Source organism: Podarcis vaucheri (assembly GCF_965113315.1).
Source record: "Podarcis vaucheri genome assembly, chromosome: 1".
Taxonomy (NCBI): Eukaryota; Metazoa; Chordata; class Lepidosauria; order Squamata; family Lacertidae; genus Podarcis; species Podarcis vaucheri.
The window spans coordinates 73,475,676-73,503,097 of record NC_138759.1 but is presented as its reverse complement, the minus strand read 5'-3'; the positions used below and the strand labels follow the sequence as shown (position 1 = coordinate 73,503,097).

Here is a 27,422-nt window from a genome sequence, read left to right as displayed (position 1 = left end):
CTGCAGGTGACCACGATCGATGGCAGGGAACTGTTGGGAGGAGGAGTCAGCTTGCAGACCATCCCAATGATAATGAGGGTGGCAAGGCACACAGAACTGATAGCGTTTAATGTGGCCACCTTGGGAGGTGCTCCCATTATTTTGGGAATGAGCTGGCTAGCCCTACATGATCCGCTGGTGGGCTGGCATCAAAGAGTGGTTTCCTTCGGTTCCGCACATTGCTTAGAACACTGCAGGGGGGAAAAGGGGTCAGCAGGGGCCCAAGCCACCCTGGCAGGGACTGAAGTAGTGGAGAAGGGGAAGGTGCCACCACAGTATGCTGATCTCAGCGACGTGTTCAGCGAGAAGGAAGCTGACCAACTACCTCCGCATAGACCCTTTGATTGCCAGATCAATTTACTCCCTGGAGCACAGCTTCCTGTAGGCAAGTTGTATGCCATGTCAGACAGGGAAATGCAGGAGTTGCGAGCGTTCATTGACAAGAACCTGAAGAGGGGCTTCATCAGAGAGTCCAAGGCAGCGGGGGGTAGCCCAGTGTTTTTTGTGGACAAAAAAAACACGGACAAGCCGAGGCTGGTATGTGACTTTCGGGCCCTAAATGCAGTGACAGAGCCGGCGGCTTTTCCTATGCCCAGGATTGATGATATTTTGACCAGGGTGCGGAAGGGAAAGATTTTTACAAAGCTGGACCTAAGGGGGGCGTACAACCTGATACGTATAAGGAAAGGGGATGAATGGAAGACCACCATGTTCACCCCTTTGGGGGCATTTGAATACTTAGTTATGCCTTTTGGATTACAAACAGGCTCCGCGTGTTTTCAAGCTTTCATGAACCACGTACTGGGGCCTTTGCTCTACAAGAATTGCGTGGCCTTCTTAGATGACGTGTTGGTGTATTCGGAGAATGAGGAGCAACATGTGAGAGACGTCAGAGAAGTGTTGAGCAGGCTGCAAGCCAACCGACTGCGGGTGAAACTGGAGAAGTGTCAGTTTCATACCAAGGAGGTGGAATTCCTGGGGTACCGCTTGTCAGACAAAGGGTTGGCCATGGACCCCGGCAAGGTTCAAGCGGTGCTGGAATGGAAAACACCCAAGACCAAGAAGGATGTGCAGAGGTTCCTAGGGTTTGGAAACTTTTATCGTAAGTTCATCCGCAACTTCGCCCACCTGACGGCGCCCATCACGGACTGTCTCAGCAGCAAAAAGAAGTTTGTTTGGACGGGGGAGGCGGAGCGAGCGTTTGAGGAACTGAAAAGGGCCTTCGCCTCTGGCGAACAACTTCTACATGTGGATTTACAAAAAAAGCTGAGGGTCGAAACAGACGCGTCGGACCGAGCCATAGGGGCGGTGCTTCTTCTGCAGCCGGGGAAGGAGGGGTCGGAGTGGCGACCGTGTGCCTTCTTTTCGCGGAAGCTGAACAAGTCTGAGAGGAACTACACGGTGTACGACCGGGAACTTCTTGCAATTTATGAGGCCTTCCGGAGATGGAGGCACCTACTAATTGGTGCACAACAGAAGGTGCAAGTGTGCACGGACCATAAGAATCTAGAGTATTGGAGAACTGCGCGAGTGCTCAACCAACGGCAGTTGAGATGGGCCCAGGAGTTCTCCAAATTTAACTTTGAGATTTGTTACGTACCAGGCCCGGAGAACGTTAGGGCGGACGCTCTCTCACGCAAACCTGAATATTTGGAGGGAGAGGGTGTACCCGAAGAGACCCATGTCATTCCCGAGGACCGCTGGGTGTGTGGGGCGGCATTGGTGGGGCAAAGGGAACTGGTAGAGGGAACGGGGCAGGATGTATACGCCCAGGACAAACTCAGGAGTCTTAGGAGGGAGGGAGACAAACCCGGGGGTTTTGAGGAGAGAAATGGGGCGTTGTACTACAAGGGAGCGTTATACATACCTGAAGGGGAATTGAGGGAAAAGGTACTCAAGCAACTGCACGATAACCCCACAGCAGGGCATTTTGGGCAACACAAAACCATGTGGCTGGTTACCAGGGAATTCTGGTGGCCCAAGGTCAGGGAAGATGTGCGTGAATATGTGAGAGGGTGTGACCGTTGCCAACGAGCCAAGGGGGAGAGGCGGGCACCGGCAGGTTTATTAGAACCACTACCCACGCCGGAAAGACCGTGGGAGGCAGTGGCAATAGATTTTATGACTGATCTGCCCAGGTCCAAAGGGAAAACAGCCATTATGGTGGTGGTAGATCTGTTAACCAAGATGGCACACTTTATAGCCTGCTCACATGCGGTCACAGCAGAAGAAACCGCCAAATTGTTTGTGGAAAATGTGTTTAGGTTGCATGGCGCCCCCTTGAGGGTGGTTTCGGACCGAGGGAAACAATTTACTTCCAGGTTCTGGAGGAAGCTCATGAGCTTACTGCATGTAGAGGTTAATTTCTCTACTGCCCGTCATCCAGAAACCAACGGGCAGGCGGAAAGAGCTAATGGTGTCCTCCAGCAATATTTGAGGTGTTATGTTAATGACAGAGAGAATGATTGGGTGGAGAAGCTGGCGTTGGCAGAATTTGCTTACAACAATGCAGAGAACGTGTCCACGGGAATGAGCCCTTTTTTGGCCAATCACGGGTGTCATCCCCGAGCCTTCCCAGGGGGGGAGGGGGAGAACTGGAGCGTTCCAGCAGCAGAACAGTTCGTTGAAGAAATGGAAGCGATCCATCGCCAACTCCAACTTAATTTAAACCGGGCGAAGGAGGAATATAAGAGGCAGGCAGACAAAACCAGAAGGGAAGGGGAAAGCCTTAGGGTGGGAGACCAGGTGTGGCTGTCCACCCAAGGGTTACCATTTAAAGGAGGTTGTAAGAAGTTAAGACCCAAAAGACTGGGCCCATTTGAAGTCACGCAACAGGTCAACCCAGTGGCTTTCAGACTCCGGTTACCGAACCACATGAAGTTGCACCCAGTGTTCCACAGATCGTTGCTGTCACCGTATATAGGGGACAGAGAGGGGAGGGTCAATAGGGGACCAGCGATGGAGGAAAAAGAACACAGCTACCATGCAGCGGAGATCCTAGATTCCAGGTGGAAAGGAGAGCAAGTAGAGTATTTGGTAATGTGGGAAGGGGAACCGGAGTCGGAAAACACCTGGGTCAGGGCAGAGGATGTAGATGACGAGGTTCTAATTGAAACTTTTCATCAGAGATTCCCTCGAAAACCCCAGCCAGTGGCGAGGTTCCGGAGGGAATACTTCGCCACCACAGACGAAGAAGAGGAGTTGGAGGGGTTCTCTGATTCCGAGGTGGAGGAGGATTCAGCGAGTCGGAACAAAGACCGATGGAGGGAGATGTTCGAGACGTCGGAAGATGAAGAGGATTCGTTTCGGGGTTTCAGCTCCTCACCGCCCAGAGGAGAGGGAGGGGGCGGGGGGGAAGGGGGCCCTGGAGGGGAGGTGGATGTCAGGGAACTGACCTCAGAGGGAAAGGAGGTGATAGGGCTCCCAGAGACTGGGAGAGACTCAACAGCCAAAGCAGGGACCAGCAGGGGGAGCGCGGGGTCTCTGGAGGAGGATCTCAGGGATACTGAGAGAGATGCAGCAGCGCAGGCAGGAAGCAGGGGGGAGAAAGGGGTGAGAGACACGTCCAGTGAAAATAGTGGGGAGGTGTCAGAAGCAATTGCAGGGAGACCCATGCTTCGTCGGAAGCTGTCACGTCGTGAGTCCAGGAGACGTGTTTCCGTTAAGGAACTTCTTTGTTGGAGGCGTTTCCGCAAACAGCCACTGTCGGACTCTAACAGTGACTAGAGCAGACATGTCTGAGGAGCTCTGTCACACACAGAGGTTTGTGGGGCCGCACAAACTCTGAAGGGGCACCATTTTAAGCACAAGCAGCTAATCATCCCCTAATAGCATATTATTTCCAATTTTAATTGTTTAAACTTTTTATTTCATTGGATTTTTAAATACAAAATAAAACTGTAATAAAAGAAAAGAAATTAATCAAACAAACAGCATAGCAATATAGTCCTACCTCACATATTCCTTTTGGGATAGAATAATAACTTTATAATCTTTGGATAGGCTTGCACATTATTTGCATAATGTGAAATGAAGAGAATAAAACATATTTGTACTTGCTTTTCTGGCAGGAAGTTACCTCAGGGCTTCCCTAAATTAACTCATTTCCCTCTCACATCCTTTCACTTTGCATAACACATTATGTTATTTTGATGACTGTAGTGACAGGTCAGCCTTTCAAATAGTTCCACTTAGTTTAGCTAGCTTCGTCAGAAAGAAGTGTTCAAAATAGCCTATCTCAATCTGGTGTCCTCCAAATATTGTTGGGCTCCTACTCCCATCGGCCCTAAGCATCATGGCCAATGGTCGGAAATGATGGAAGCTATAGTCCAAAGCATCTGGAAGGCACCAAATTGGGGGAGACTGGTTTAAAACAAATCCTTGTGATCTTAGAGATCATATACTGCGGTGGGTCCTGAAGGAATGCTCTTAGGATAGAGCTCCATGGATCATAAAAAATCTAATAGCTCAAGGTTGTATTTTTGTTTCATTTTCAGCATGCCAGCAGTGCTTTGGCCATTGACCGGAATTTGGCTTTTAAGTATTTCTTTTATAGAGAAAAATTACATGATTATAAGTAATGTAAAACCATTTATTTGGTTCTAATGTGACTCTAAGTCTGGATGGCTTCACACATGTTTGCAGCAGATTTAAAAGTGTAGTCATTGGTCAATATATGCCATGTCCATTAAAGCAAATTAAACTTAAATGTTCTTATACATATGGTTTAGAGGTGACCTAACATGAGAAAATGTTGTTTGGAGCTCTTATCATTATTATCCTATAGTCTTTTGCCTAAAAGGCTGTAAAAGAAGCTCCAAAAATTAGTATTATTAACATCTACTGGGGTGAAATTACGTTATGTTCTATTAAGAATTTTTTTACAGCTACATTCAAACCTGATGTGTGTATCATATCCTGCAACTGTCCTTCCTAATATAAACTGTGTAAAAGGCAAGTGGAAATAGCAATTGAGCTTTAATTTTTAAAATGTGGAAATTTTCTTAAAGATCTGAACTAGTCTGAATTTTCAGGACTAGTTAGTTGGCTGCCTTTAAGTGTGTGTGTGTGTGTGTGGGTGTGAATTTGCACATAACACCTAATTTTGCCCATTTTCCTATCTATGTAATGATTCTACCTGCAATTTTTTTGTATAGTGAGCTGGGAAAGGGGGATATTTGGATTGGATACAACCCATTATCCATGTGTCTATGCTTAGCTTCTGGTTCCTCCCCTAACTGCTATGGGAGGGGGACTTATGGGCGCAATTTTATGATAATTGGGAGTGGATAATTTTTGGGATTCATGGAGAAAATCTGCTTCTTAAGAAAGAATGAATCATGGAACTCTCAGGTAATGTCTAATTTGGTCCTTACCTGAAGAACTTCCTTGCAAATGCATTATGTTCTATTGGTGAGATTCCCCCCTTCAAACATTTAGCATCAGCAGGTTATTTCTCAAAGTCTAACCATACATCAAAACGGTGCTTTCCTTGTGAAACAAATGAGATGGGAGTGGGGATTAGTCTAAAAGCTAATGTCACAGAGGCACTGCCTTCACTCTGCAGGTGAAGTCCTATTACTTCAGGTGTAGATTCAGAATGTAAGAAAAAATGTTGCTTTAAACAGCAGATACCTTTAAAATATGCAATTCATATGTCCAGAACAACCCTACTGTAGGCATGCTCACTTTGTTATCTATAATGTATAATTTTATTAATACCTTAGCTAAAATTAAAAAAGGGGATTGTCAATTTAGCAAACGAACTGTGCCTTTATAAGCCAATTCCCGATTAACTGTTCTAGTTATTAAATTTAACTTAATTTATATATCGTAAAAAAACCATCAACCTTTTGTGGAACCCGAAGGAAAGGCAGCAGTTTCCTGTAGATATGAGTAAATTTATAATATTCCAAAAAAGGAAAGAAAAGATACTACCCCCGCTCAGTTATAAGAAAAAGCTCTCTAACATCTGCATGTTTACATCATATTTAGTAATATATTTCCTATTGCAGAAATACATGAAAGCCAAAATCGCTTAAAGTAATTTTGAGGCTCATCAGTATTGGTAGAAGGTCTAGTTTTTAAAAATGTGTTGGCATTGATTTGAGCTGAGCACTGTCAAGTTCATTTTGCTATTTTTAGAAGGACAGCCATAATTTACTTTCAGGGTAAAACTAGTACCTGTTAGTTTCTTCTTCAGTTTGCATCCAAAACTTATCTTTTTATGTTTTCTTTTCATGAAAAGTAGGCCATGGAGGAAGCAACAGTTGGCATACTTTGAAGGATATGCAGGGCTGGCCCATCCATGAGGCGACATAGGGCACATGTACCGCAGCTGCTACCTCCACACCCAGCTTCCTCCTATACCCCCAACACATGCCTGCCTCCATCACCTCCAAGTGCACTGGCTGAGGAGGTGGCTGAGTATGGAGGAGACAGCCATGGCAGTGCAAGTGCAGAGGAGGCAGCAGCGGCAAACAGCCACTAGAAAGAAAGGCCATTGTGAAGATGAATATATATATATATATATATAGAGAGAGAGAATATATAGAGAGAGAATAATAAGCACAACTTGGCCACTTGTTAAATATTTTAAGGTAAAAATTCATATTCTTGAAACTGTGAAGCAAGATCCAGTATGATGTATGACCTGAGGAGGCCTGAGGTTTCCTACTGAAGTGCTAATAGTTTTCAACCTGTGGAAGGTGACCAGGATCATGTTGATGGCTCCTTTCTTCATTGCCTGGGAAGCTCTGAAGAGGCTCCTAAGTTAAAAGCCTCCCTGCAACTAAGACGCCTTTCTTATCAGAATTCCTGACTGTGTGGAGACTTCTTAGCATGCTGAATGAAATGCACTCGGGAACTTCAAAACCTCCCACTCAATGCAAAAATGTTTGTGGGTGCACAGCCTCACATCCCCTGTTAATGTTCACATTCCCTGTTCAGGCATAACACCTAACATCAAGGTGGGGGAAATTAATTGTTCTTGAGTGTTCTTTTCTCCCCCTCCCAATGATATCAGAACAGATGGTGGCGTTCTTTTTAAGGTTTAGAAGGTCTGAAAACTATAGATTATCTCCTACCAAAGAAATGACTTTTAAATTCACAACTATATTGTCAGGTAGACTTGTAAAAATGCTGTGGGCTTGTAGCTTTTCTGGACTACTTGCAAGGCTATGCTTTTGAGTCATAGCTACCACCTGCTGACTCCCCATCACTTCAGGGTGACTCCCTTGGGGCTTTCAGAAGCACTTGACAGGAAAAAAGTTGAATGCATTATAACAAGTGTCAAACTTTTCAAACGGGGAACAGATAAGCCTCTTTTCAGATGGTAACTGTATATACCCAGATGCCCACAATGCTTATCACTGGCTCCTAATATGTTAGACATAAGTATGGAAAGAGGAAGTTACTAGCTCTTCTTGTTCAGCTTCCATGTAACAGTTGAACTGGCTCTCAGAACAAGGAGTGCCCCATAACTCAAGTGGTAGCAAAATTCCACTTGCAAAAACAATTCCCCTTGAAAGACAAAGAAAAAAGGTCAGTTTTTTACCTGTCACGGGAAGGAGAGAAAGAAAAAGAGTGAAACAGACACTGTGTCCTGTGCAAGCCGATCAATCATGGCAGCCTGCCAACAGAATCCAAAACTGTGAGGTAACTTGTTTAACACCGTACTACGCTGAGGTGTAAACAGCGGGAAGTACATGCATGACAAAGCATCGTCTGCTTTTGTGACAGTTTTTCATAAAATACAGGGAGGGAAATGACTCCTGTAGCCAGTATCTGTCGCATATAAATATTTGGGAGAGTTGCTATGACAGTTGAGAGTGGAAAGGGGCTATACCACGAAACAGAAAAAGCCAACTGAAGACAAGGAAATGTTTCCAGAAGGAATGCTGAAAAACCAGGCCCTGTCTGCTTTGTTCTCCATGCACTCTTTACCTGTCTTTTGATAACTGAACAGCTAAATATTTGTTAAAGAAGAAACCACATTTTAAAGTATTTAGGCCTCACATATGTAAACAACTCAAAACTGCTTCTTCCTACTTAACACCACACTTAAAATATGCTACACTTTGGAAAGCATAGCAGTTGCATTCCTTACACTAGTCAGGATACTGACGTTGGTATTCAAAAACACATGCCACCATGTGATGAAGTTCCCATTTTCGGATATAATCTTAAAGGAGTACAGTGCAGGATAAGCAGAACTTTTCAGTATCAGGTATTTGCAGATAATAACACCATAGAGGCCCTCTGTTATAGCATACTTAGTATTATGATTTATCCAGCCCTGAGGCTGCAGTCTGCAGCCAGCTCTATAGGAAGTACTTTTCCACAGGCTATGCAACACTATATTTCAATGTATTGACCAGAATATATACATTTGCCAGTATCACTGGCATCAATAAATATCCACAGTGCAACTAATCACTTCATACATGAGCATGTGTGTGCTTTTTCCAACATGGGAATTATTTTCGTATGGGCAAAATTTAACACAGAATGTCAATGTACCCATAAAAGGCAGCTTGGCATACATGCACAGGATCTCCCTGTGATTAGGAATCCTGTACAATCAGAGTTTCCAGTGATAGGTCGGGGTGGGGGGAAATATAGGATCTTATGGGAAACATGGACATTTCTTTAGCACACATTTTAGTATGTTATTTTCCCTAATACATGCATATTTATGGACACTTTACCCTAGTATATGCATTTTTGTATATGTTACTTGGCTGGAGAACGGCTTTGCAGGTTTTTTTACTGGTGCCATCAACTTGCACATGGAAATCTTTACATATTACATTTGCAAACAGAAGACAATGTGAGCAATGTTATTACATTTGGGGTAGTCACCATGAGAATGAGGCCGTTGGGTTGTATCCAGTGCTACACAAGTGGAATTCTGATCACACAATGGAACTTTACTTTCTTCCTCATACCCCTTACCCACTCCAAAAATAAATCTGTGCTGTTGCGTCCACAAATTCTCTTAAAATCTGGAGCAGATTTTAAGAATGTGTGGGAATTTTTGTCCTCAAATGGAAGTCTATTCTATTAGCAGAAGAGCAGATTTCGATACACTCCATAGTATTTGCAAGGTAGATCAAATTTGCCCCTGGAAAAAAAGTGAGGAGTGCTGCTCAAAATATTCCAGAGTAATTTATGATAATGTAGGCATGTAAAAGCACCCCACTGCCTAAACTAGTAACAAACCTTGCCTCATTTACGACAATGTTTTATACCATTGTTTTGAATGAAGGTTACTTTTTCCTATTAATTTAATTCAAACAAATCTACACTTAATAATGACAAATGGGTACTGATAGCCTATTCAAGATTCCTTGGGGTTTTATGAAATTTAACATGTCTAGCTGGCTTTGGGGAGCTAAAAATAGCCCATTCAAAATAGTTTCAGATATATATATGTCATCATCCGTCACTAATAAAAGCTGGAGGATGTGACAGATGTTTAACATGCTTTAATTTTTGTTTGTTACTGAGGAAAGTCAATTGCTTTTGACTTCTGCTTTCCAAATGGTCAAGAGAAGATAATTCTGTAGGTGTAATGTTTCTCATTGTGAAAGAACCTATTCTCAAGATTGGGGTGGGGGAATGGGCAACCATATTTGCTAGGGTAAAACAAATGTAATTTTGTGACAACAATAAACACTTTGCCATCAAAACTGAGCTCAAAGAACAGTGGAAAATATATGCTGAAATCTAAGTGGCTAGAATTTCCTTCATTTTGCAAAGCCACGAGCCACATGCATCAGCTCACCGCAAAGTCATTAGGTCTTTTTAAGCTCAGATGAAAAACATTAACAAATACCACAAAAGGCTTTAGTATGGCCCCTTTGTTCATTCACATATGGCAGTTTATAACTCCTGCACCACTTGGGCCGTGTGTTTGTTTAAGCTGCCTTCATCAGAGCAGCTTTGGAAGAACAAAAGCCATTTTGAGCGATCCTAAGCAGGAAATGGTCTAATCTAAACATGGTTTGTGACACTATAAGTAGAATAGAAAGGGGAGGGATTGATTAGTCATTAATGTCCAATTGACTCCATATGGATGTTGCAATAATAAGGCCTTTTTCAGTGCAGTAGCAGAGTTTATTGAATTAGAGGTTTATGTTTCCTCAGAGTTGACCTTAGGGAATTCCCTTCAGTTCTTCTTGTTGATATTACGAAAGAATGGAGTCTGGAATAGGAAAAATAGATGACTTCTCTGCAATAATGCTGCTTTACAGTATTGCAACCAAGTGCTGATTTTTTGAAAAAAATACAGTTTCACCTCTGCTATATTATATATTCCAATGTTGGGATTTAGTTTGCATATTTTAGCATCTAAGGAAGTGCAATGTTTTACAGTTTGCTTAAATATTAAAATGGATTCTGTCTTAGTCATAGTTTTTTCAGGTTTAAACTAAGGTGCTCTTCACCCAGAAAGATTTGAGTTTGAATCCCACCTTAATAAAACCTTGTTTAAAAGACTAGGGTGAAGGCTATCCCGTTACCAAATATGGTATAGTATCTGGCAGTAGGGCTGCATGTAGCTTACTCTTGTGCAGCCAGAAGCTCTCACTCTCTGGTCTGGTTTTTCATTCCTTTTAGTAATACTTGGAGCACTAACATATTTATTATATGTAAATATAATAAATATATAATAAATACAGACTGTCTTGGCTGTGACTTCTGAAAGACCTGCTCCCTGCCTTGAAGGCTTTCCCCAACAAGCCTGGGAGGGTGAGGCCCTGAATGACTCCACCTACAAAACCTGAGACAGCTGAACAGACAATTGGGTTGGGGTATTTAGGGATTTTGGTTTTGGTGTGGAGGGGGGTTATGTTGCTGTTATTGTTGCCCTAATTGTTTGAAATGTTTGAAATTGTTTTTAACTGCTTTTTAACTTCTGCATTTAAAACTTTGGCTTTTTTTAAAGGGCTGTAAGCTGAGTGTGGGGAGAGCGGGGACAACCCCAATCACAGTGGTTCTGGGCAAGGAGAAGTATGGAGTGGGGGGGGGGAGCAGACTGGGGAAGGGGCACATGACACAAGCAGTTAGTGACTGTACCATGTGCCAGCCCCTCCTCCAACCTTGGGAATTGCAGTTGTCCTATCAGCAAGCCATTGGGGCTGCGGCTGCTGCTGCTGAATGCCAGATAGGTTCTGAGTAAGACCTCCCTCATCCATGATCTGATTGGCTTGCGGAGAGCTGCCTGAAGCCCGGGGTGCACAGCGCCGCGCTCCCCGGGCTTCGGGCTGCAGGCAGCTATCCGCAAGCCTGCGGAGCCCGGCGGGAACTCCCGTTGGGCTCCGCAGGCTTGCGGATAGCTTCCTGAAGCCTGGAACGCGAGAGGGGTCGGTGCGCACCGACCCCTCTTGCTCTCCAGGCTCCAGCGAAAGCCTGCATTCGCTCCATAGGACGCACACACTTCTCCCCTTCATTTTTGGAGGGGGGAAAGTGCGTCCTATAGAGCGAAAAATATGGTAATTTCCTCACATTCCACTAATAGAGGCTGTTTGAGAAATCTCTTTTTGAAGTCAGTTTACTTTTAGGTTTTCTCCTTCCCACACTAAATATTTCCACTCTTTGGGTAAAGGGAATTTTGATAAGGTCTACTTGTTCCTTTGCTTTTGATGGAAGATTGTTTAACCCATCCCCTCCCTGAAACGCACTTTATTTTGACAGAAGATGCTTGGGGTCCCCTCCTTCTTTATTTTGGATTAAAGTTGCCAGTTTGCTTGTGAGCAGTTCTCAGGGTGGGGGTCAATCTCAGGTTTTCCTCAGCATGGGATTGTAAGGGAGGAGCTTTGGTAATGGGAAGGTGAGGCAAATGAATAGAGGGCAGCTGTTTGAAATTCTTAGAGCGTAAGGAATACTGTCAGATTGAGTGGAGCCAACTTGGTTTGTGAAACTGGATTGAGCAGTTGATTAAACTTGGGGTCGGACGCCACGACATTGTGTGGACCTGTCCTGTGTCTCAAATATGGGGTAAATAGTTTGAAGCTTTAGGTCTGATCCTTGGAACATTGTGACACAGTTGTAAGTTCTGGTGAAGCCACTGAATTTTGGGGATGTGTTTCAGACCAAGGTGTCAGGAACTTATCCTAAGTACAGTGGTGCCCCGCAAGACGGAAAACTCGCTAGACGAAAGAGTTTTCCGTTTTGGAGGTGCTTCGCAAAACGAATCTCCTATGGGCTTGCTTCGCAAGACGAAAATGTCTTGCGAGTTCCTGCGGGTTTTTCCCCTCCCCCCTTTTTCTAAGCCGCTAAGCCGCTTATCAGCTGATCCGATAAGCCGCTAAAAGCCGCTAATAGCGCTAATCCGCTAATCCGTCAATGGGCTTGCTTCGCAAGACGAAAAAACTGCTAGACGAAGAGAATCACAGAACGGATTCTTTTCGTCTTGCGAGGCATCACTGTACTCTTACTTGGAAGTAAGTTGCACTTAAAATAATGGGAGTTTAAAGTGAGTTATTAGTATCTACCTAAATTGTAATACGTTTGTGCCAAAGCACTGTGACATCAGTGAAACCAGAATAAAAAGATAACCTAGTTCTTAGTTTTATTGAGCTGTGAAGCAGAGTTCCAAGTCATTTGCATAGGCAAATCTTACTCCTTCTGCAGTGATTTCAAATCCTTCCTAACCAGATTCTGAATTCCGGAAGTCAAAGTCCGCTTCGGTGACCACATTATAAACAGTACACTTGCAAATGGCCTGTTAGTCATTAAACACAAACAAGTGTTTTTATTTTGTCTCCAGTGAGTGCATTTTCTGCATACTGTTTGGATTTTTTCTTTCTTTTTAACACAGCAGCTGTGGTCCTCTAAGCATCATTGGGAGGCCCATAAAAATCTGTTGGGTTCGTACTGGAATGCCTCCTGTTTCTTGAGCCAATACTAAATGTTTGCCTCCTTATATATAACATTCCATTGTTGTTTTTCCGCCTGTAGCTAGTTCGCATTTCCCTCCTAATCGTTTTGTTTTGTTTTCTAGCTAGTCTGTTGTAACTGGCAGATCAAAATAAGATAATAGATTGCAAAACCTGATGAAATTCCATAAGCAGATAAAGATACATGTTTTTCTACTATTTGACTCGTGTTAAAGTGGCTTAGCAATGATTTGTAGTCCAAAGCAACTCTTATTGTATGGGTTTCAGCTTGAAAGAAGCCCATGTGTGTGTGTGTGTCCACACTTACCCTGGTCACTAGGCTGAGCACATAATGCTGAAGTTTTCATCTCAAGCATAGTAAAGGTTATAAACAGAATTTTTGAAAATCACAATACTGTATGTTGAACAGCTTCCTGAACTACTAAGATGCTTAGCACAGGTACATTATGTGAGTGTTACTTATTTACAGAAGTTCATTTAATACAAATTCTTTTGTGGCAGTCTTTGGGCCGAGGCAAAAATATTCACTCAGAGATCAAGTAGAGAAGTTCAAGGTTTTACTGGCTTCATTTTTAAATCCTTCAAGTGTAGGCTTGTTTAAGGCAGATGGAGATAGAAGTTTCATGACTTTTTTGGTCTGTTTATAATTTATGACTCTAATTAAGAATGGCTTTTTAACAAAAGAGCACTGATTTAATTTTTTAAAAAAATGCTTTTTGGGAGGAGGAGGGGGGTCATCTCTTTTTGCTTTAACAAATGTGCCTCAGGGTTTGGTCCCTCCAAAATAATTTCAGGTTTTTATTACAACGCTGAAAGTGAGAGAAACCTCATTCACCTGCATTTAACAAGATTAGGCCAAGATTATTTTAAAGACCTGATAAGAAACTCAATTTTGTCTTTTTTTTTAGTTTCTTTCCACCCAATCAGATGATCTGGGTGTGTCTGATAAATTGAGTAAGTCTTCCTCACAAGGGATTGTACCATTTCCCACATTGATCTCTCCTAATCCAAGCTAGACAGTGGTAGTCACCAAAAGATTGACTGCCAAACAACCCCCCTTACCTTCTGTGACACCTGTTTTTGGTTGTCCTTTCTCACCCATGCCCAGGAGAGAATTATAGAACAGAACAAGGCATGACAAATGCTGGCAGCTAAATAAACAATTGAGTGGCCCAATATAACCTTTTAATACTAGTAGCACTTTATTTTGCATTAAAATCATTATTGAGTAAATTCTTTTGATTGGAGCCACAAATAGAGAGCCACTTGTTCAACAGGGCTTCCTCCTCCCTCTGCAGCCCCATGTGTTGCCTCTTCATAGGGTCATAGGATTGTAGAGTTGGAAGGTACTCTGGAGGGTCCCATAGTCCAACTGTGCAATGCAGGAATCTCAACTAAAGCATCCATGACAGATGACCATCCAACTTCTGCTTTAAACCCTCCAAAGAAGGAAAGTCCACCAGCTTCCGAGGGTGGAATTCCGCTGTTGAACAGCTCTTACTGTCAGTGTGGGCTTTGTTGCCCTGGGAAGAGAGGATGACCCAAAGCTGGATTGGGGAAACTTTGCCCAATTAACATTTCTGGCCATTAAGCAGATAGAAGTGAATATGAGCAGAGTGGGGTGGGGTGGGGAGATGTGAAATTTAATCAACTTTTAAGGGCTGTTCTCCATATCCCTTTAGGTCCTGTTTTAAACCTTTAGTTGCTATGATTTATGTGAATTTTTTTCAGTTTGGTTGTGTACTTTTTGTGTGTTTTATTTATTGTTTACGACTAAGGCCAGTGGAAGTGATGGTATTCCAGCTGAACTATTTAAAATTTTAAAAGATGATGCTGTTAAGGTGCTACACTCAATATGCCAGCAAATTTGGAAAACTCAGCAGTGGCCAGAGGATTGGAGAAGATCAGTCTACATCCCAATCCTTCAATGACTATGCAAAAGCCTTTGACTGTGTCGACCACAGCAAACTATGGCAAGTTCTTACAGAAATGGGAGTGCCTGATCACCTCATCTGTCTCCCGAGAAATCTCTATGTGGGACAAGAAGCTACAGTTAGAACTGGGTATGGAACAACTGATTGGTTCAAAATTGGGAAAGGAGTACGGCAAGGCTGTCTCCCTGCTTATTTAACTTATATGCAGAATTCATCATGCGAAAAGCTGGGCTGGATGAATCCCAAGCCGGAATTAAGATTGCCGAAGAAATATCAGCAACCTCAGATATGCAGATGAGACAACCTTGATGGCAGAAAACGAGGAGGAATTAAAGAGCCTTTTAATGAGGGTGAAAGAGGAGAGCACAAAATATGGTTTGAAGCTCAACATCAAAAAAATGAAGATCATGGCCACTGGTCCCATCACCCCCTGGCAAATAGAAGGGGAAGAAATGGAGGCAGTGAGAGATTTTACTTTCTTGGGCTCCATGATTACTGCAGATGGTGACAGCAGTCACGAAATTAAAAGACGCCTGCTTCTTGGGAGAAAAGCAATGACAAACCTAGACAGCATCTTAAAAAGCAGAGACATCACCTTGCCGACAAAGGTCCATATAGTCAAAGCTATGGTTTTCCCAGTAGTGATGTATGGAAGTGAGAGCTGGACCATAAAGAAGGCTGATCGCCGAAGAATTGATGCTTTTGAATTATGGTGCTGGAGGAGACTCTTGAGAGTCCCATGGACTGCAAGAAGATCAAACCTATCCATTCTGAAGGAAATCAGCCCTGAGTGCTCACTAGAAGGACATATCCTGAAGCTGAGGCTCTAATACTTTGGCCACCTCATGAGAAGAGAAGACTCCCTAGAAAAGACCCTAATGTTGGGAAAGACTGAGGGCACAAGGAGAAGGGGACAACAGAGGATGGTTTGACAGTGTTCTCGAAGCTACTAACATGAGTTTGACCAAGCTGCGGGAGGCAGTGGAAGACAGGAGTGCCTGGCGTGCTCTGGTCCATAGGGTCACGAAGAGTCGGACACAACTAAATGACTAACCAACAACAATTCTAGGCTGCATTAACAGAAGTATAGTGTCCAGATCAAGGGAACTAATAGTTCCACTTTATTCTGCCTTGGTCAAACCACACCTGGAATACTTTGTCCAGTTTTGGGTGCCACAATTTAAGAAGGATGTTGACAAGCTGGAACGTGTGCAGAGGAGGGCAACCAAGATCATCAAGGGTCTCGAATCCATGCCTTACAAGGAACACTTGAAGGAGCTAGGTATGTTTAGCCTGAAAAAGAGAAGACTGAGAGGGAGATATATTAGCCATCTTCAAATATCTTAAGGGCTGTCACATGGAAGAGGCAACAAGCTTGTTGTCTCCTGCTCTGGAGGGTAGGACTTGAAGGCTTCAAGTTACAAGAAAAGAGATTCCGACTAAACATACAGAAAAAACTTTCTGATAGTGGAAAGTTCTCCCTGGGGAGGTTGTGGACTCTCCTTCCTTGGGGGTTTTAAAGCAGAGGTTGGATGGCCATCTGTCATGGATGCCTTAGCTAAGATTTTTGCATTGCACGGGGTTGGACAAGATGGCCTTCAGGGTCCCTTTCTACTCTACAATTCTATGACGAATCTTTTCCCACCCATCTTTTTCTGTGTTTTAAAGATAATACTATTCTTGCTATTAATACATTTGTGCTGCTTGTTCTTAAAAACCACCAAGCTGGTCTACAGTGAAATAATAACAATGAATATATGAAATCTTCACAAAATAGTAGAAACAGCAATTAAAATAAACCATAACATTCAGCAGACAGAAAAAAACCCAATCAAATGCTGGGATGCCTGAACATATAAAAGGTTCTTTGCCTGGCATGGAAACAACTTAAAAGTCTGTGCCAGGTGAGCTTCCTTGCGATGGGCATTCCACAGATGAGGCACAATTGAAAAGCCCTCTTCTCAGTCACCACCAGCCTAACTTCAGGTGGAGAGAAAGAGAGAGAGAGAGAGAGAGAGAGAGAGAGAGAGAGAGAGAGATAGCATGCAAAGCATCAGAGAATGACTGGTAAGTTTGGATAGGCTTCTGTAGTAAATGGCGTTTCTTCAAGTACATGGGTTCCAAGCCTGTTGGAGCTTTGTAGGTAATCCACAGCACTTAGACTTGAGCCCAGAAAGAGATCGGTGGCCAACAGGCAGCCAGCAAAGCTCTCTAAGTTACAGCACTGGTACCTTGCCCCCCTTTCATAGGCCCATTTGCAGACTGCAAAATTGTGGAGAGGTGGCATTTTTATTATTCATTTTGGATAGCAGGGAAATGGGTTTTTTAAAGTAATTTTCAGGATGTGGCATTTACTGGGGAAAACTTCTTTCTTTCACAATGCAGATTTGCTTCTACAATTGAAAATTTGCAAGATTTTTTCCTTGCCCTTAAAGACTTGCAAAAGGAGATCATGTGCTCCAAGCACGTGACTCATATAACAACTCACAATATTAGTGACTTGCCAAATGCATTTTGTACTAATTGAACTTTCCAATAATTCAAAGGCCCTTGTGCTTAGTAGTTAAGGACCCACTTAAATCCTTGTGCACACACACACACACACACACACACACACATATCCATTACAAGGAAACACAGCTACAGGTGTAGAAGGTCACAGGTATATCAGCTGTACATACCGGTACTTGAAATTTAATTATTCAGCCGTTCTTATTAAGAATATAAAAGTAAAAGTAAAAGTGCACCAGCATTTCTGTGGCTTCATAACCATAAAGTAACAAAAAACATATTAAGAGGACAATCCTCATTAGAACTGCGATATTTTGAAATAAACTATGCTAAGCTCAGTCTAAAACCTACTGAACCTTGTAGCAAGACTCCAGTTTGACCCTATTGATTTTGGATTAGGTGCCAAGCACACTTCAATCTACTTGGTTTTATGATGGAGATGCTGCAGTAATAGTTACAGCTAGTAAATGCTGAACAGCCATGGCAGAGTAGTTAAACTTAGACCACTATTAAAGTACTTTTACATGTGACATTCACAGCAGACCTGTCATCTTTTATCTGCGTGCAATTGCAGAACTGGTGTCAGTTCTAAAGTAATGATATTGAGGGCTTCATAAATTACCCTGGTGATGCTCAGGAGAAGACAGTGTCACATCTAAATAAGTGTTTTGCTTCCAGGGTAATGTATGTCTTCATCTGGCCCAGCAGTCAGCATATTGCCCTATGTTGATGGATATTGTCAGCTTGAAGCTCTACTACATTTCACTGCACAATAAACATGGCTGTCAACACCCTATAAAGTGAAATCAATTTATCCTGTATGGTCAGTGCATTTTAAATGAAATTAATGTACTGTAGGCATAGTGGCAAAAAGGTAGCGTATTAGTTATGCACCCTCTGTCTTAAGAATTTATCCATAAAAATGAATTGCCTACACAAAACAACAAAAATAATTATCGTACACCTTAACGTACAGGGGCTTTTTTTACACCAATTTAGCAGAGTTAGGATTCTACATAATTTAAAATATAGATTCAGATCTTGAGCTGATGTAAATCATCTGTCCACTGTGAAGTAAACAGAGCTTTACTGATTTATAGCAGTTTAGATTTCATCAAGCTTTGTCATTTCATAGGCATTGAGGATTTGTCATTGAATTGGAGGGGAGAGATCTGAAATACCATTGTATGTGAGGGATATGCTTTGTTGTTTTGACACACATCAAATTTAAAAATTATTCATGCCATTTTTTTAGTGGGCAAATGTAGCCATCTTTCAAAAGCATATCAAGAATGATTCCAAATATTTCAATTGAGGATCACAAAGCCACCAGCCTCAGAGCTTGGATGCATGCCTTAGCTCCAGTTATTACGTGTATCTATCATGTAAACCTGCATGAATTCTTTGGCTACATGTGATAGGTACTTGATGAAAAGCATACTAGGCTCCATCTGTAGAAGACCTTGATGTCCACTATAGTGGAAAACAATTGAGTTCATGTTGTATCATAAGCTTGATCAGACAGCTTGAAGCACAAGTACTGGTGTTAATTCTTTGAACTTGGAACACCTCAAAGACATTTATTCAGTGAAGGATACCTGAATTAAGAATTGCATCCGGCTTGACAAAATAGGCTTCTGTGCACTATAGTTTTAGTTATTCAAATATCCTGGGTGACATGGAAAAATAAGATAGGAGAGCTTTGGTCAGCTGGTCATTTTTATTATGGGCATATTAAAGCATGGCTTTGCCCTACTTCCCATACATTTAACAGTTTGTTATTTTCTTTCCTGTTAAGAGGTATATCTGAGGCAGGAGTGAGGCATCTTTTTCAGATCAAGAATCAGTGCTTTTTTCCCTAGAAGAAAAGCATTGCCAAGAGCTACATTCTCTTCTGGGCAACTTTTCCAGGGCGACATACCACTACTGGGCAGGACCAGTGCTTTTTATCTAAAAAAATATGTTTAAGGGTACTCTCATTTCCCTACTCATATTGAAATACTGCCCCTCAATGAGGCCAAACCTAGATTCATAAAATGTTTAGGGGTATACATACCCCGAAAAGAAAAGCACCAGGCAGGGTGAGAGGTAAAAGTGGATAGACCAACGAAGACACATTTATCATTGTACCATAGACCAGTTCTTAACACATTCACATGCTTCATTTTATTGTCCATCTAGACAAGCAAGAGGCATTATCAAAATCCAATTACACATTCCATCCGGGCAAAACACTGGAGTACAAAGTATGGCCAGTGATCTGGGGAAAGTTCTAAGAACTAGGCAGAGAGGCCTGGCAGGCCACATTTGGTCCAAGGACCTCAGGGTTCCCCATACTTGATCTAGGTCATAGAAATTAAAGGCTCAAAATTTAATATGTCTTTGAAGTTTCTCACTGGGTCCTACAAGAATGAATAATGAATAGCATGAATGAACTCAAATAACTGAATTCGTAAGTGCTTTGTGTCATAGATCTGAAAGCAGAAAGCGAAAACTTGAAATGGACAGGGCATCATAGGTGGCAGCCCCACCATCCAGACAATGTAATAATATTTGCATCCATCTTGTTTCTTCCTGCTCTGATATTACAGGAAGTAAAGCAATGAATGGCTCTGCAGCTAAACTACAGCAGTATTATTGTTGGCCAACAGGAGGTGCCACTGTGGCTGAAGCTCGAGTCTACAGGGACGCCCGGGGCCGAAGTAGCAGTGAGCCACATATCAAACGACCAATGAACGCTTTCATGGTTTGGGCAAAAGATGAACGCAGAAAAATCCTTCAGGCTTTTCCTGACATGCACAACTCCAATATTAGCAAAATCCTTGGTAAGTACAAAACCATTAATAATAGCACAATCAAAACTGGTAATTGCTTTGCAATTTTATATGCAGATTATGAATGGTGAGAGGGAATAATTTCTTAGAATTGTTGATTGAATCAAGTTACTGAACTCCAGAACACTGCAAATGTGGGAGGGAACACTAGCAGTTAGATATGGAACAGCAAACAACTTCTATATGCCCTTTGCTGTTAGAATGTTTTGCCTTTCCATAGGAGAGTTGCTATGTTCATTGTCCTCTGATTAATTTAAAACTACACTGATTAATTTAAAACTAAGGCTGCAAGTCTATGCACACTTGCAGGAAGTAAGTCCCATTGAACTCAATGGAGCTTAGTTCTGAGCAGATATATATATATATATATAGGATTGCACAGAGAGGTATTCAAGCTTAAGACTACTACAGAAATTTATGAAGATGAGATTTATTTAAATAAAAAACACTGGATTTCTATACGAGTTAAAGAACTCAGTTTATACATGGACTATGCCAGTATTATATTGCAAGCCTTTATTAGAGTTCATGGTGTATTAGGAAATTCTGCAAGACAAAGTTGGTAACTTTGTTATGTAGGGAAAATGTCTAACCTCATGCAAATATAAGTCTTCATGGCAGGGAGTAAAATAGTCAATACGTTTAATAGAATTTAAATGTTCATTAGGTTCTCATTGAACTAATTGTAAAAAAATAAATAAATAAAAGTGTATTGAGAAAGAAAGCTTAACGTCAAGTTTATTTTAATTCTCTAGAAAAGTAAAATTTAGCCAGCGCTCAGGCTTTGTCTCGCACTAATAAAACTGTTGATTTTTCAAAGAATTGGAGGCCCCAAAAGAGGAATTAAAAACATATATGACAATGAGGGGAAAAATTAAACTGATATTTGTCTATAAATGTAACTCAGACAGAGAACAGTAACGATCAGGTCTCACCTGCAATACTTTGTGCATTATCTTGCAACGTAACAAAGCTATTTCTCTTACTTGCTTTTTTCCCCTTTCAGAGGAAAAAAATATATATCTAGAAATAAATATAACTCTGTTCTTAAACTTTCAGTGTTTTACATAGAAGCTCTCATATTTGTCTACTATTTTAGTAAGTTATATGAATAGCCTCTCAGTTTTGTATAAAACCTGCACTGTTCCAGTCTTGGCAACTCTATGGAATCTATATTATTTGTGTGTATTCTTTGACAAACACCCCCCCCCCATTACAAGTATAGTAACAGTATTCATTAAAATGTAAACATTCAGTATAAATATTTCAGAAGTGCCAGCAATCGTATGTTTTTTAAAGAGGGGTAAAACCTGCCAGGACTTCCCCTGCTACTACCACACACACACAAACACACACACACACACACACACACACAGACAGAGAGAGAGAGAGAGAGTCAATTTACATATAATATCTCCGCACATTTTCCAGGACAATGACAAAAAAGAAGCCTGAAATATTAGAACTGACAACAGAGTATTGCTGACTCTGGATAATATTTATACAACTTTTCCATTTGTTGATGTATAAAAGCTCGTGGTAAAAGAATAGCTTCCACCCACGTTTACCACAGCTGTAATCATTTTAACCATCTGAAAGCTCCTTTTTAATCCCCCCCAACACAAACCACCCTTCTTTCTTCACTGTTTAGGTAGCTCTCTATAAACAATACAACAGACCTGAATACTTTTCTTCTTTCTATGTAAACTGTTATATATATTTTTGTCTTTTATTAGTGCAGTTTGTGCTGAATGTTTATATTAATTAAAGTAGTGAAGAGCATTGCGAATGTACTTTCCACTTTCTTTCAAATACAGCTAAGTGTATGTATTGCATCTGGCTGGATAATTATAATGTTTAATAGGATTTGCAAGGGTCAAGGAGCTGATAATAAACTAAAGTTATAGTAAAGGGCATCAAAATTAAGGACACTAAGATGGTTAGAGGGTCATTTCCAGTTTTGTGAATAAGCTAGTTTTGTTAAATTTCAGGTCATGGTTTCATTATAATGAATTTACAAGCTAAATTCTTGCTGGGGAATTATGCATGAGCAAGGTAAAAAAATTTTTTAAGATCAGTAGAAAGGTTATGACGAAACACAATTCTAGTAATATAACTGAGATTCAAGGATCCACTTTCAGGGTGCCCAAGAGCTTGAGTGTGTCCAGTGGGATTTTTGCCAGTTTTTTCTTTTTAAGCCACAGACTTATCATATCTCAAACTGCTGTTTAAAGTTCCTTTTGTTTCAAAATCAGTTTGCCATATGGTGTTTGAGAAAGGCACAGAATCCATTGGGATTATGCTAGTAATTCAGTTTTTTAAAAAAAGATCAGGTAGTGTTTCTTAATGAAATAACTACCAATGTATACATGAATCAATGATTTTTGTTCAAATAATAGGTGAAGAACTTGCTATAGTTTCAAATACACAATCCTGGATTGTTTGAAAGAGTGAACAAAAAAAATACAAAAAACAGTGAAACCTTAATGTGAATGGGGCCAGTTCTCCAACAGTACACTCACAAACGTTTTTCAAGCAAAATCTCTTTATAGAATATTAGTGAAATGTCTGAAGACTAAGAATACTGCAGAACTAAGCACACCACTCACTCTAAAAGTAGATTTCAAATTGTGAGTCGAGGACCCACCGCCCACTTAGAGATAAGTAAGAACAAGGACACAAGTATTTTAGGTTAATGGGCTAAAGAAGGCCACAAGTTTATTGGTTACAGCATGTGAGTGGTATTGGCTAAAGCATTAGATCAAACAATCTATACATGACTCCACCCCGCACAGCGAGGAGTCATTCGAGAGTTGACAACCGGTGGGAGGAGCTTGTTGATGCAAATACAACTGAAAGCTTCCCCTGATGTCACCGGGGGTCGTGTCATGGCCCTATCCACCAGCAGGGCATCTGACAGGATCCACGACCGCCGGATTCCTTTAACGGAATACCCAACAAGGAGAGGGGTACGTGATGGCCACAACCTGCCCTCCAACACACCACACTTATTCCAATGCCTAACAGCCAATACCTGAAAAGTTGTGATGATTTGCTACGAGGTAGGCGAAAAACCTAGAGGCTGGTGCCAATTTGCCAAATGGATAAAAATTCCTGCCAGGCCCCCTGGGCAACCAAGGCAACCAACCAAAGTCCATAGCAAGGTCAAAAGCATAGATATGACCTAAAGGGAGGGTGGGCGGGTGATCCGATGAATTCAGGAAGCGGCCATTCAAATGTGACTAAACCCCGCCTCCAAGCCAGCCCAATTAACCTAATAGCTGATGCAGGGGGCCGAATATGGGAACCGGCTCCCACTCACAACTCCTTGCCTCTAGTAGGAGGAGAAGCTTTCTTAATGTCAACTGAGATGGCTTGCTTGATGCATTGAAAGGTGAACTGTGGCAGAAAGGAGTGTTAAGTGGAATTATCCGACAAATAAACTTAGAGCTCACTAATATCTTTTTCTGTGCAGGCTCCCGCTGGAAATCTATGTCAAACCAAGAGAAACAACCTTACTATGAAGAGCAAGCACGGCTAAGTAAAATCCACCTAGAGAAGTATCCTAATTACAAATATAAACCCAGACCAAAACGCACCTGCATTGTCGATGGCAAGAAACTGCGTATTGGAGAATATAAACAACTGATGAGATCTCGAAGGCAGGAGATGAGACAATTTTTTACTGTAGGGTAGGTGGAAGGTTTACGTGTCAAATCCAGCAGTTGCTATATTGTTTTACTTCCTGTGAGATTGGGACTCTTGTTTAAGATTCACTTATTAATCATAGCCCGTGACCCAAATATTTAAACTCTTTTTAGTCTATTGTGGTTCCCTGTCTTTGACAGCCATCTGGTAACCTACCAACAAGACTCCGACAAATCCATTAGCTGGGAACTATTGGCTTTTTCTTTGCTTTTAAACAGGTATCAACCCCTCCCCCCTGACCTTCCTCCTAAAGCTGATAAAGCAAAATAGAGTGAAAATGTCCTTGGAAAAAGTGTAAAACAAACCCCTTCCCTTTAAATTTATTCCATTATCAACTTTTACAAGTAGTTTGCTGCTGCTGAAGCTGGGACTTACTGCAGCAAAGTTAAATCTTCCCCTTACAAAGAAGGATGTCCATTATTAACATTTCCTGGAATCCAGACTCAGTACACGCACATCATTTTCTCTTTTGCCTGTGGAGTGAGGGCAGAAGCAGTAGTGGCCATATGAACAGAAGCACCAACATGACACTGGAAATTCATTTAATAGTTGTAATACACCATTAAAATGAGTAAAGAATTATCTCATTACCCCCCACCCCAACTTTTCCACATTGCAGCCTTTTCTCCCATAGCCCCATGCAAATCTAGGATGCCCACTGTTTGCATATGGAGTAGAAAAGGGCTGCAATCTGCTTAAGCTTTGAGTCTCTGGGTATGCAGCTGGGGGCAAGTATGACATACTCCTCATGTATTTTTCAGTTTGTAGCAAAATGTTTTTGACTCTGCTGTATTCAGCACTGTCTTTGAATTTCTCGGGCTGCAGGGTGGGCGGATCTAACATCTGAGTCCCAGGAATGAAACCATATATATGCATTCAATATATGCATTCAATGAATCTCTTATGTGCCATCTTGGACTTTTAAGCAGCATGCAGTGCTGTGATATATCTTCAGTCTCAGGCCAGACATTCACTAGAACAATTGTCACTCAATAGGTTTATCTCTGCCAGTGTCTTATAAACACACAAACAAAATTGCTGGATGCTTGGTGCCACACACGGGGGTTTCTGGCAATTTAAGAAAGCAGCTTCTCTTGCCAGCCCTTCTAAATTCACAATGTTCTGTTCAGTCCTCTAATCATAATACTATTCTTTTCTTGTGGGCTTTGCAACCAGATAATTGACCTTGACTGCTTGGTTCTGTGCCTTGTTTCTGGCTTGGCATGCAAGACACACGTTGCAGTCAATTATTTTGTGGTATAGCCTGCAGCAGTGCGGGTTTCTGCCCAAATCAGTTTTTGATATCCATAAATATGATGAGGGTTAGATATCTTGAAATATGATGAGGCAATAGGCCTATGTACCTTATCCTGAAACATAGTTGGCTGACTTTAGGCAGCCAAGAAACTATTTGGGAATTGAGTTTCAGATATTCAACCCATCAGCCACACACCCTCTTTTACTTAAGGGCATTGCTACTGTAGCCAGATTATCCAGTGAAAGAGTAAAGCTTATTGAGGGTGTAGAAGGGAATAAGAATGGTTCTGACTAGTGCAGGACAAGGGCAGCAGTGCTTGCACATGGAAATGTATATGTGTGCATGTGTGATGATCTGGTATAAGGAGGTGAGGCTTTCTGCAGTTAAAGGAGCTAGTACACAAGAACTGAAAGGTAAACGGATCTGATAGGAAATTATGTGGGAGAGGCAAGGAAGTTGAGTAATAGCTGGATAAGTGAACATCCAGATTTATGAATCACAATTCTGCACATCTTTTCGCATCATATACCAGTGTTTGAAAAGCATGTTCCAGTGGCAACTTCCTGCTCTCTTAATCAGCCACCACCCAACTATGGCATTTGACCTGGAACTTCTAGACCCGATGAATCAAATTCATTGTGATTTGCCCTGGCCCAGTCCAGGAAAGGCATGCTTTCTAGCTGGTGCTTCATGAGTAGAGATGGGCTGAGCAGCTCAGACATAGCCTGGGAGTTGTGTTCATTGCATAAATGGGAAAGTTTTCAATTATGCAACAGAACTTCCCCTCTCTCTCCCAAATCTACTTTGGGGGTTCTCCTCCAAAACAGACTCAGGGGTGCGTGTTCAGGAGGCACACAGGGTGATGGGAGGAAGGAGAGAGTTTTCTTTACAAAGTCATTATGTGCGCACAAGGACTTTGCTGGATTCAGTAGACTTTCCTCCCAGAGGTGCCCATCCTAAAGCTCATTCACATTGGTGGGCGGGGCAGGTAGAACCCTGCTCCCGGTGTGAGGGGCTCTTGAGATTTTTCATTTTGTATTTTTTAAGATACTGGGGAAAACTGTATTATTTGTATCTTAAAAGCCTTCCCAATATTAATGCTCACAAAAAATGCACACGTGTTCTAAATGCTTTTGAACTACTATTTTGAATTAGGCAATAAAACCACACCACTGTGTCAGAAATATATGCAGTAAGCACTTTTATGAGATCTGATGTTAATGTTATTCTATTTGGCTTCTATGTTTCAAAGGATGTAGCATGTAAGAGATTTTCTCAAATGCAGCTGAATTAAGACTCAGTAATTGTGTGCTGTTCCCTAATCCAAATTACTATTTCCAAATTAAACATTTAAGTGGTTTTGTTAAAAAAAAAAAGACAGCTATGAATATCACCCCCCCCCACCCCATGGATCACTTATATGGTGCTTAGACAAACCTGAAATACTGTGTAGGCAATTTCCCCCCTGTACTGTACTGTACTGTACTGTACTAGGAAACTACCCTGCACGTATTCCAGTGTGTTATATGTCAGCAATGCCCTTCTCCTGTTTGCACAGGATAAGTGGTTCATTTCTTGCAAGAGAATAAATAGATATAAATCCAATATTGAAAACAGCAGCATTCACAAACCACCAAGAGAACATTTCTGTCTCTTAGCACTCTACTGCTAACTAATGCCAGTTACCATACCTCAACGAAAAGGCTCCTGTGTGAAACTATAGAACTAGAATTTATTCACAAACTCAGTTTGATTGTGATGAGGGTGTATTAATCATGTCTCTCCACTGTAATATTGGCTGTTTCAATTGTCTTGTTTTAATGATAGTTACTTTTATACATTTTGTAAGTTTTTAACATATTGTCAGGTATGTAGAAAGGCTTGACTTTATTGCTTTGGGAAGCAGTAGAGAAATAATCGTCAGTTTTTATTCAGTGCTTTGAAGGTTTCCATTTGGAGAGGAAATTTATTATAAATAACTTCTAATCAATAAAATATATACTTAATTATTATCCAGCTTTTTGTTTATTGTTAATTATACAGTGGTACCCGCAAGACGAACGCCTTGGAAGACGAAAAACTCGCTAGACGAAGGAGTTTTTCGTTTTCTTAGCCGCTTCGCAAGACGCATTTCCCTACGGGCTTGCTTCGCAAAACGAAGCTTGCCCCGCAAGCTCCGGGGATAGCGGGAAAGCGCAGTGCGTCTTCCCCGCTGTCCCCGGACCTCTTTTGAAGC

At 41.7% G+C, this 27,422-nt stretch overlaps 1 protein-coding gene and 1 long non-coding RNA gene across 18 annotated transcripts in view; one reads left to right on the top strand and one right to left on the bottom strand.

The window, feature by feature from the left end:
- Positions 1-27,422, bottom strand: part of LOC309516907 — an 87,135-nt gene that overhangs the window by 9,551 nt on the left and 50,162 nt on the right. Inside the window, exon 4 of one of the 4 annotated variants that reach the window (XR_014213060.1) lies at positions 24,304-24,401. The exons of 2 other annotated variants lie outside the window; for them this stretch is intronic. This is a non-coding gene — a long non-coding RNA (uncharacterized lncRNA). Of the gene's footprint in view, positions 1-4,001; positions 4,377-24,303; positions 24,402-27,422 lie in introns of those variants that run through there. One more of the 4 variants, XR_014213061.1, reaches the window with a different exon arrangement.
- SOX6 (SRY-box transcription factor 6) overlaps positions 1-27,422 on the top strand; it is a 460,580-nt gene that overhangs the window by 423,334 nt on the left and 9,824 nt on the right. For 13 of the 14 annotated variants that reach the window (XM_082193371.1, XM_082193374.1, XM_082193373.1 and 10 more), the window contains 2 exons: positions 19,978-20,211; positions 23,696-23,912. In XM_082193371.1, coding sequence (XP_082049497.1) covers positions 19,978-20,211; positions 23,696-23,912 — 451 coding nt within the window. The remainder of the gene's footprint in view (positions 1-19,977; positions 20,212-23,695; positions 23,913-27,422) is intronic. The other variant, XM_082193367.1, reaches the window with a different exon arrangement.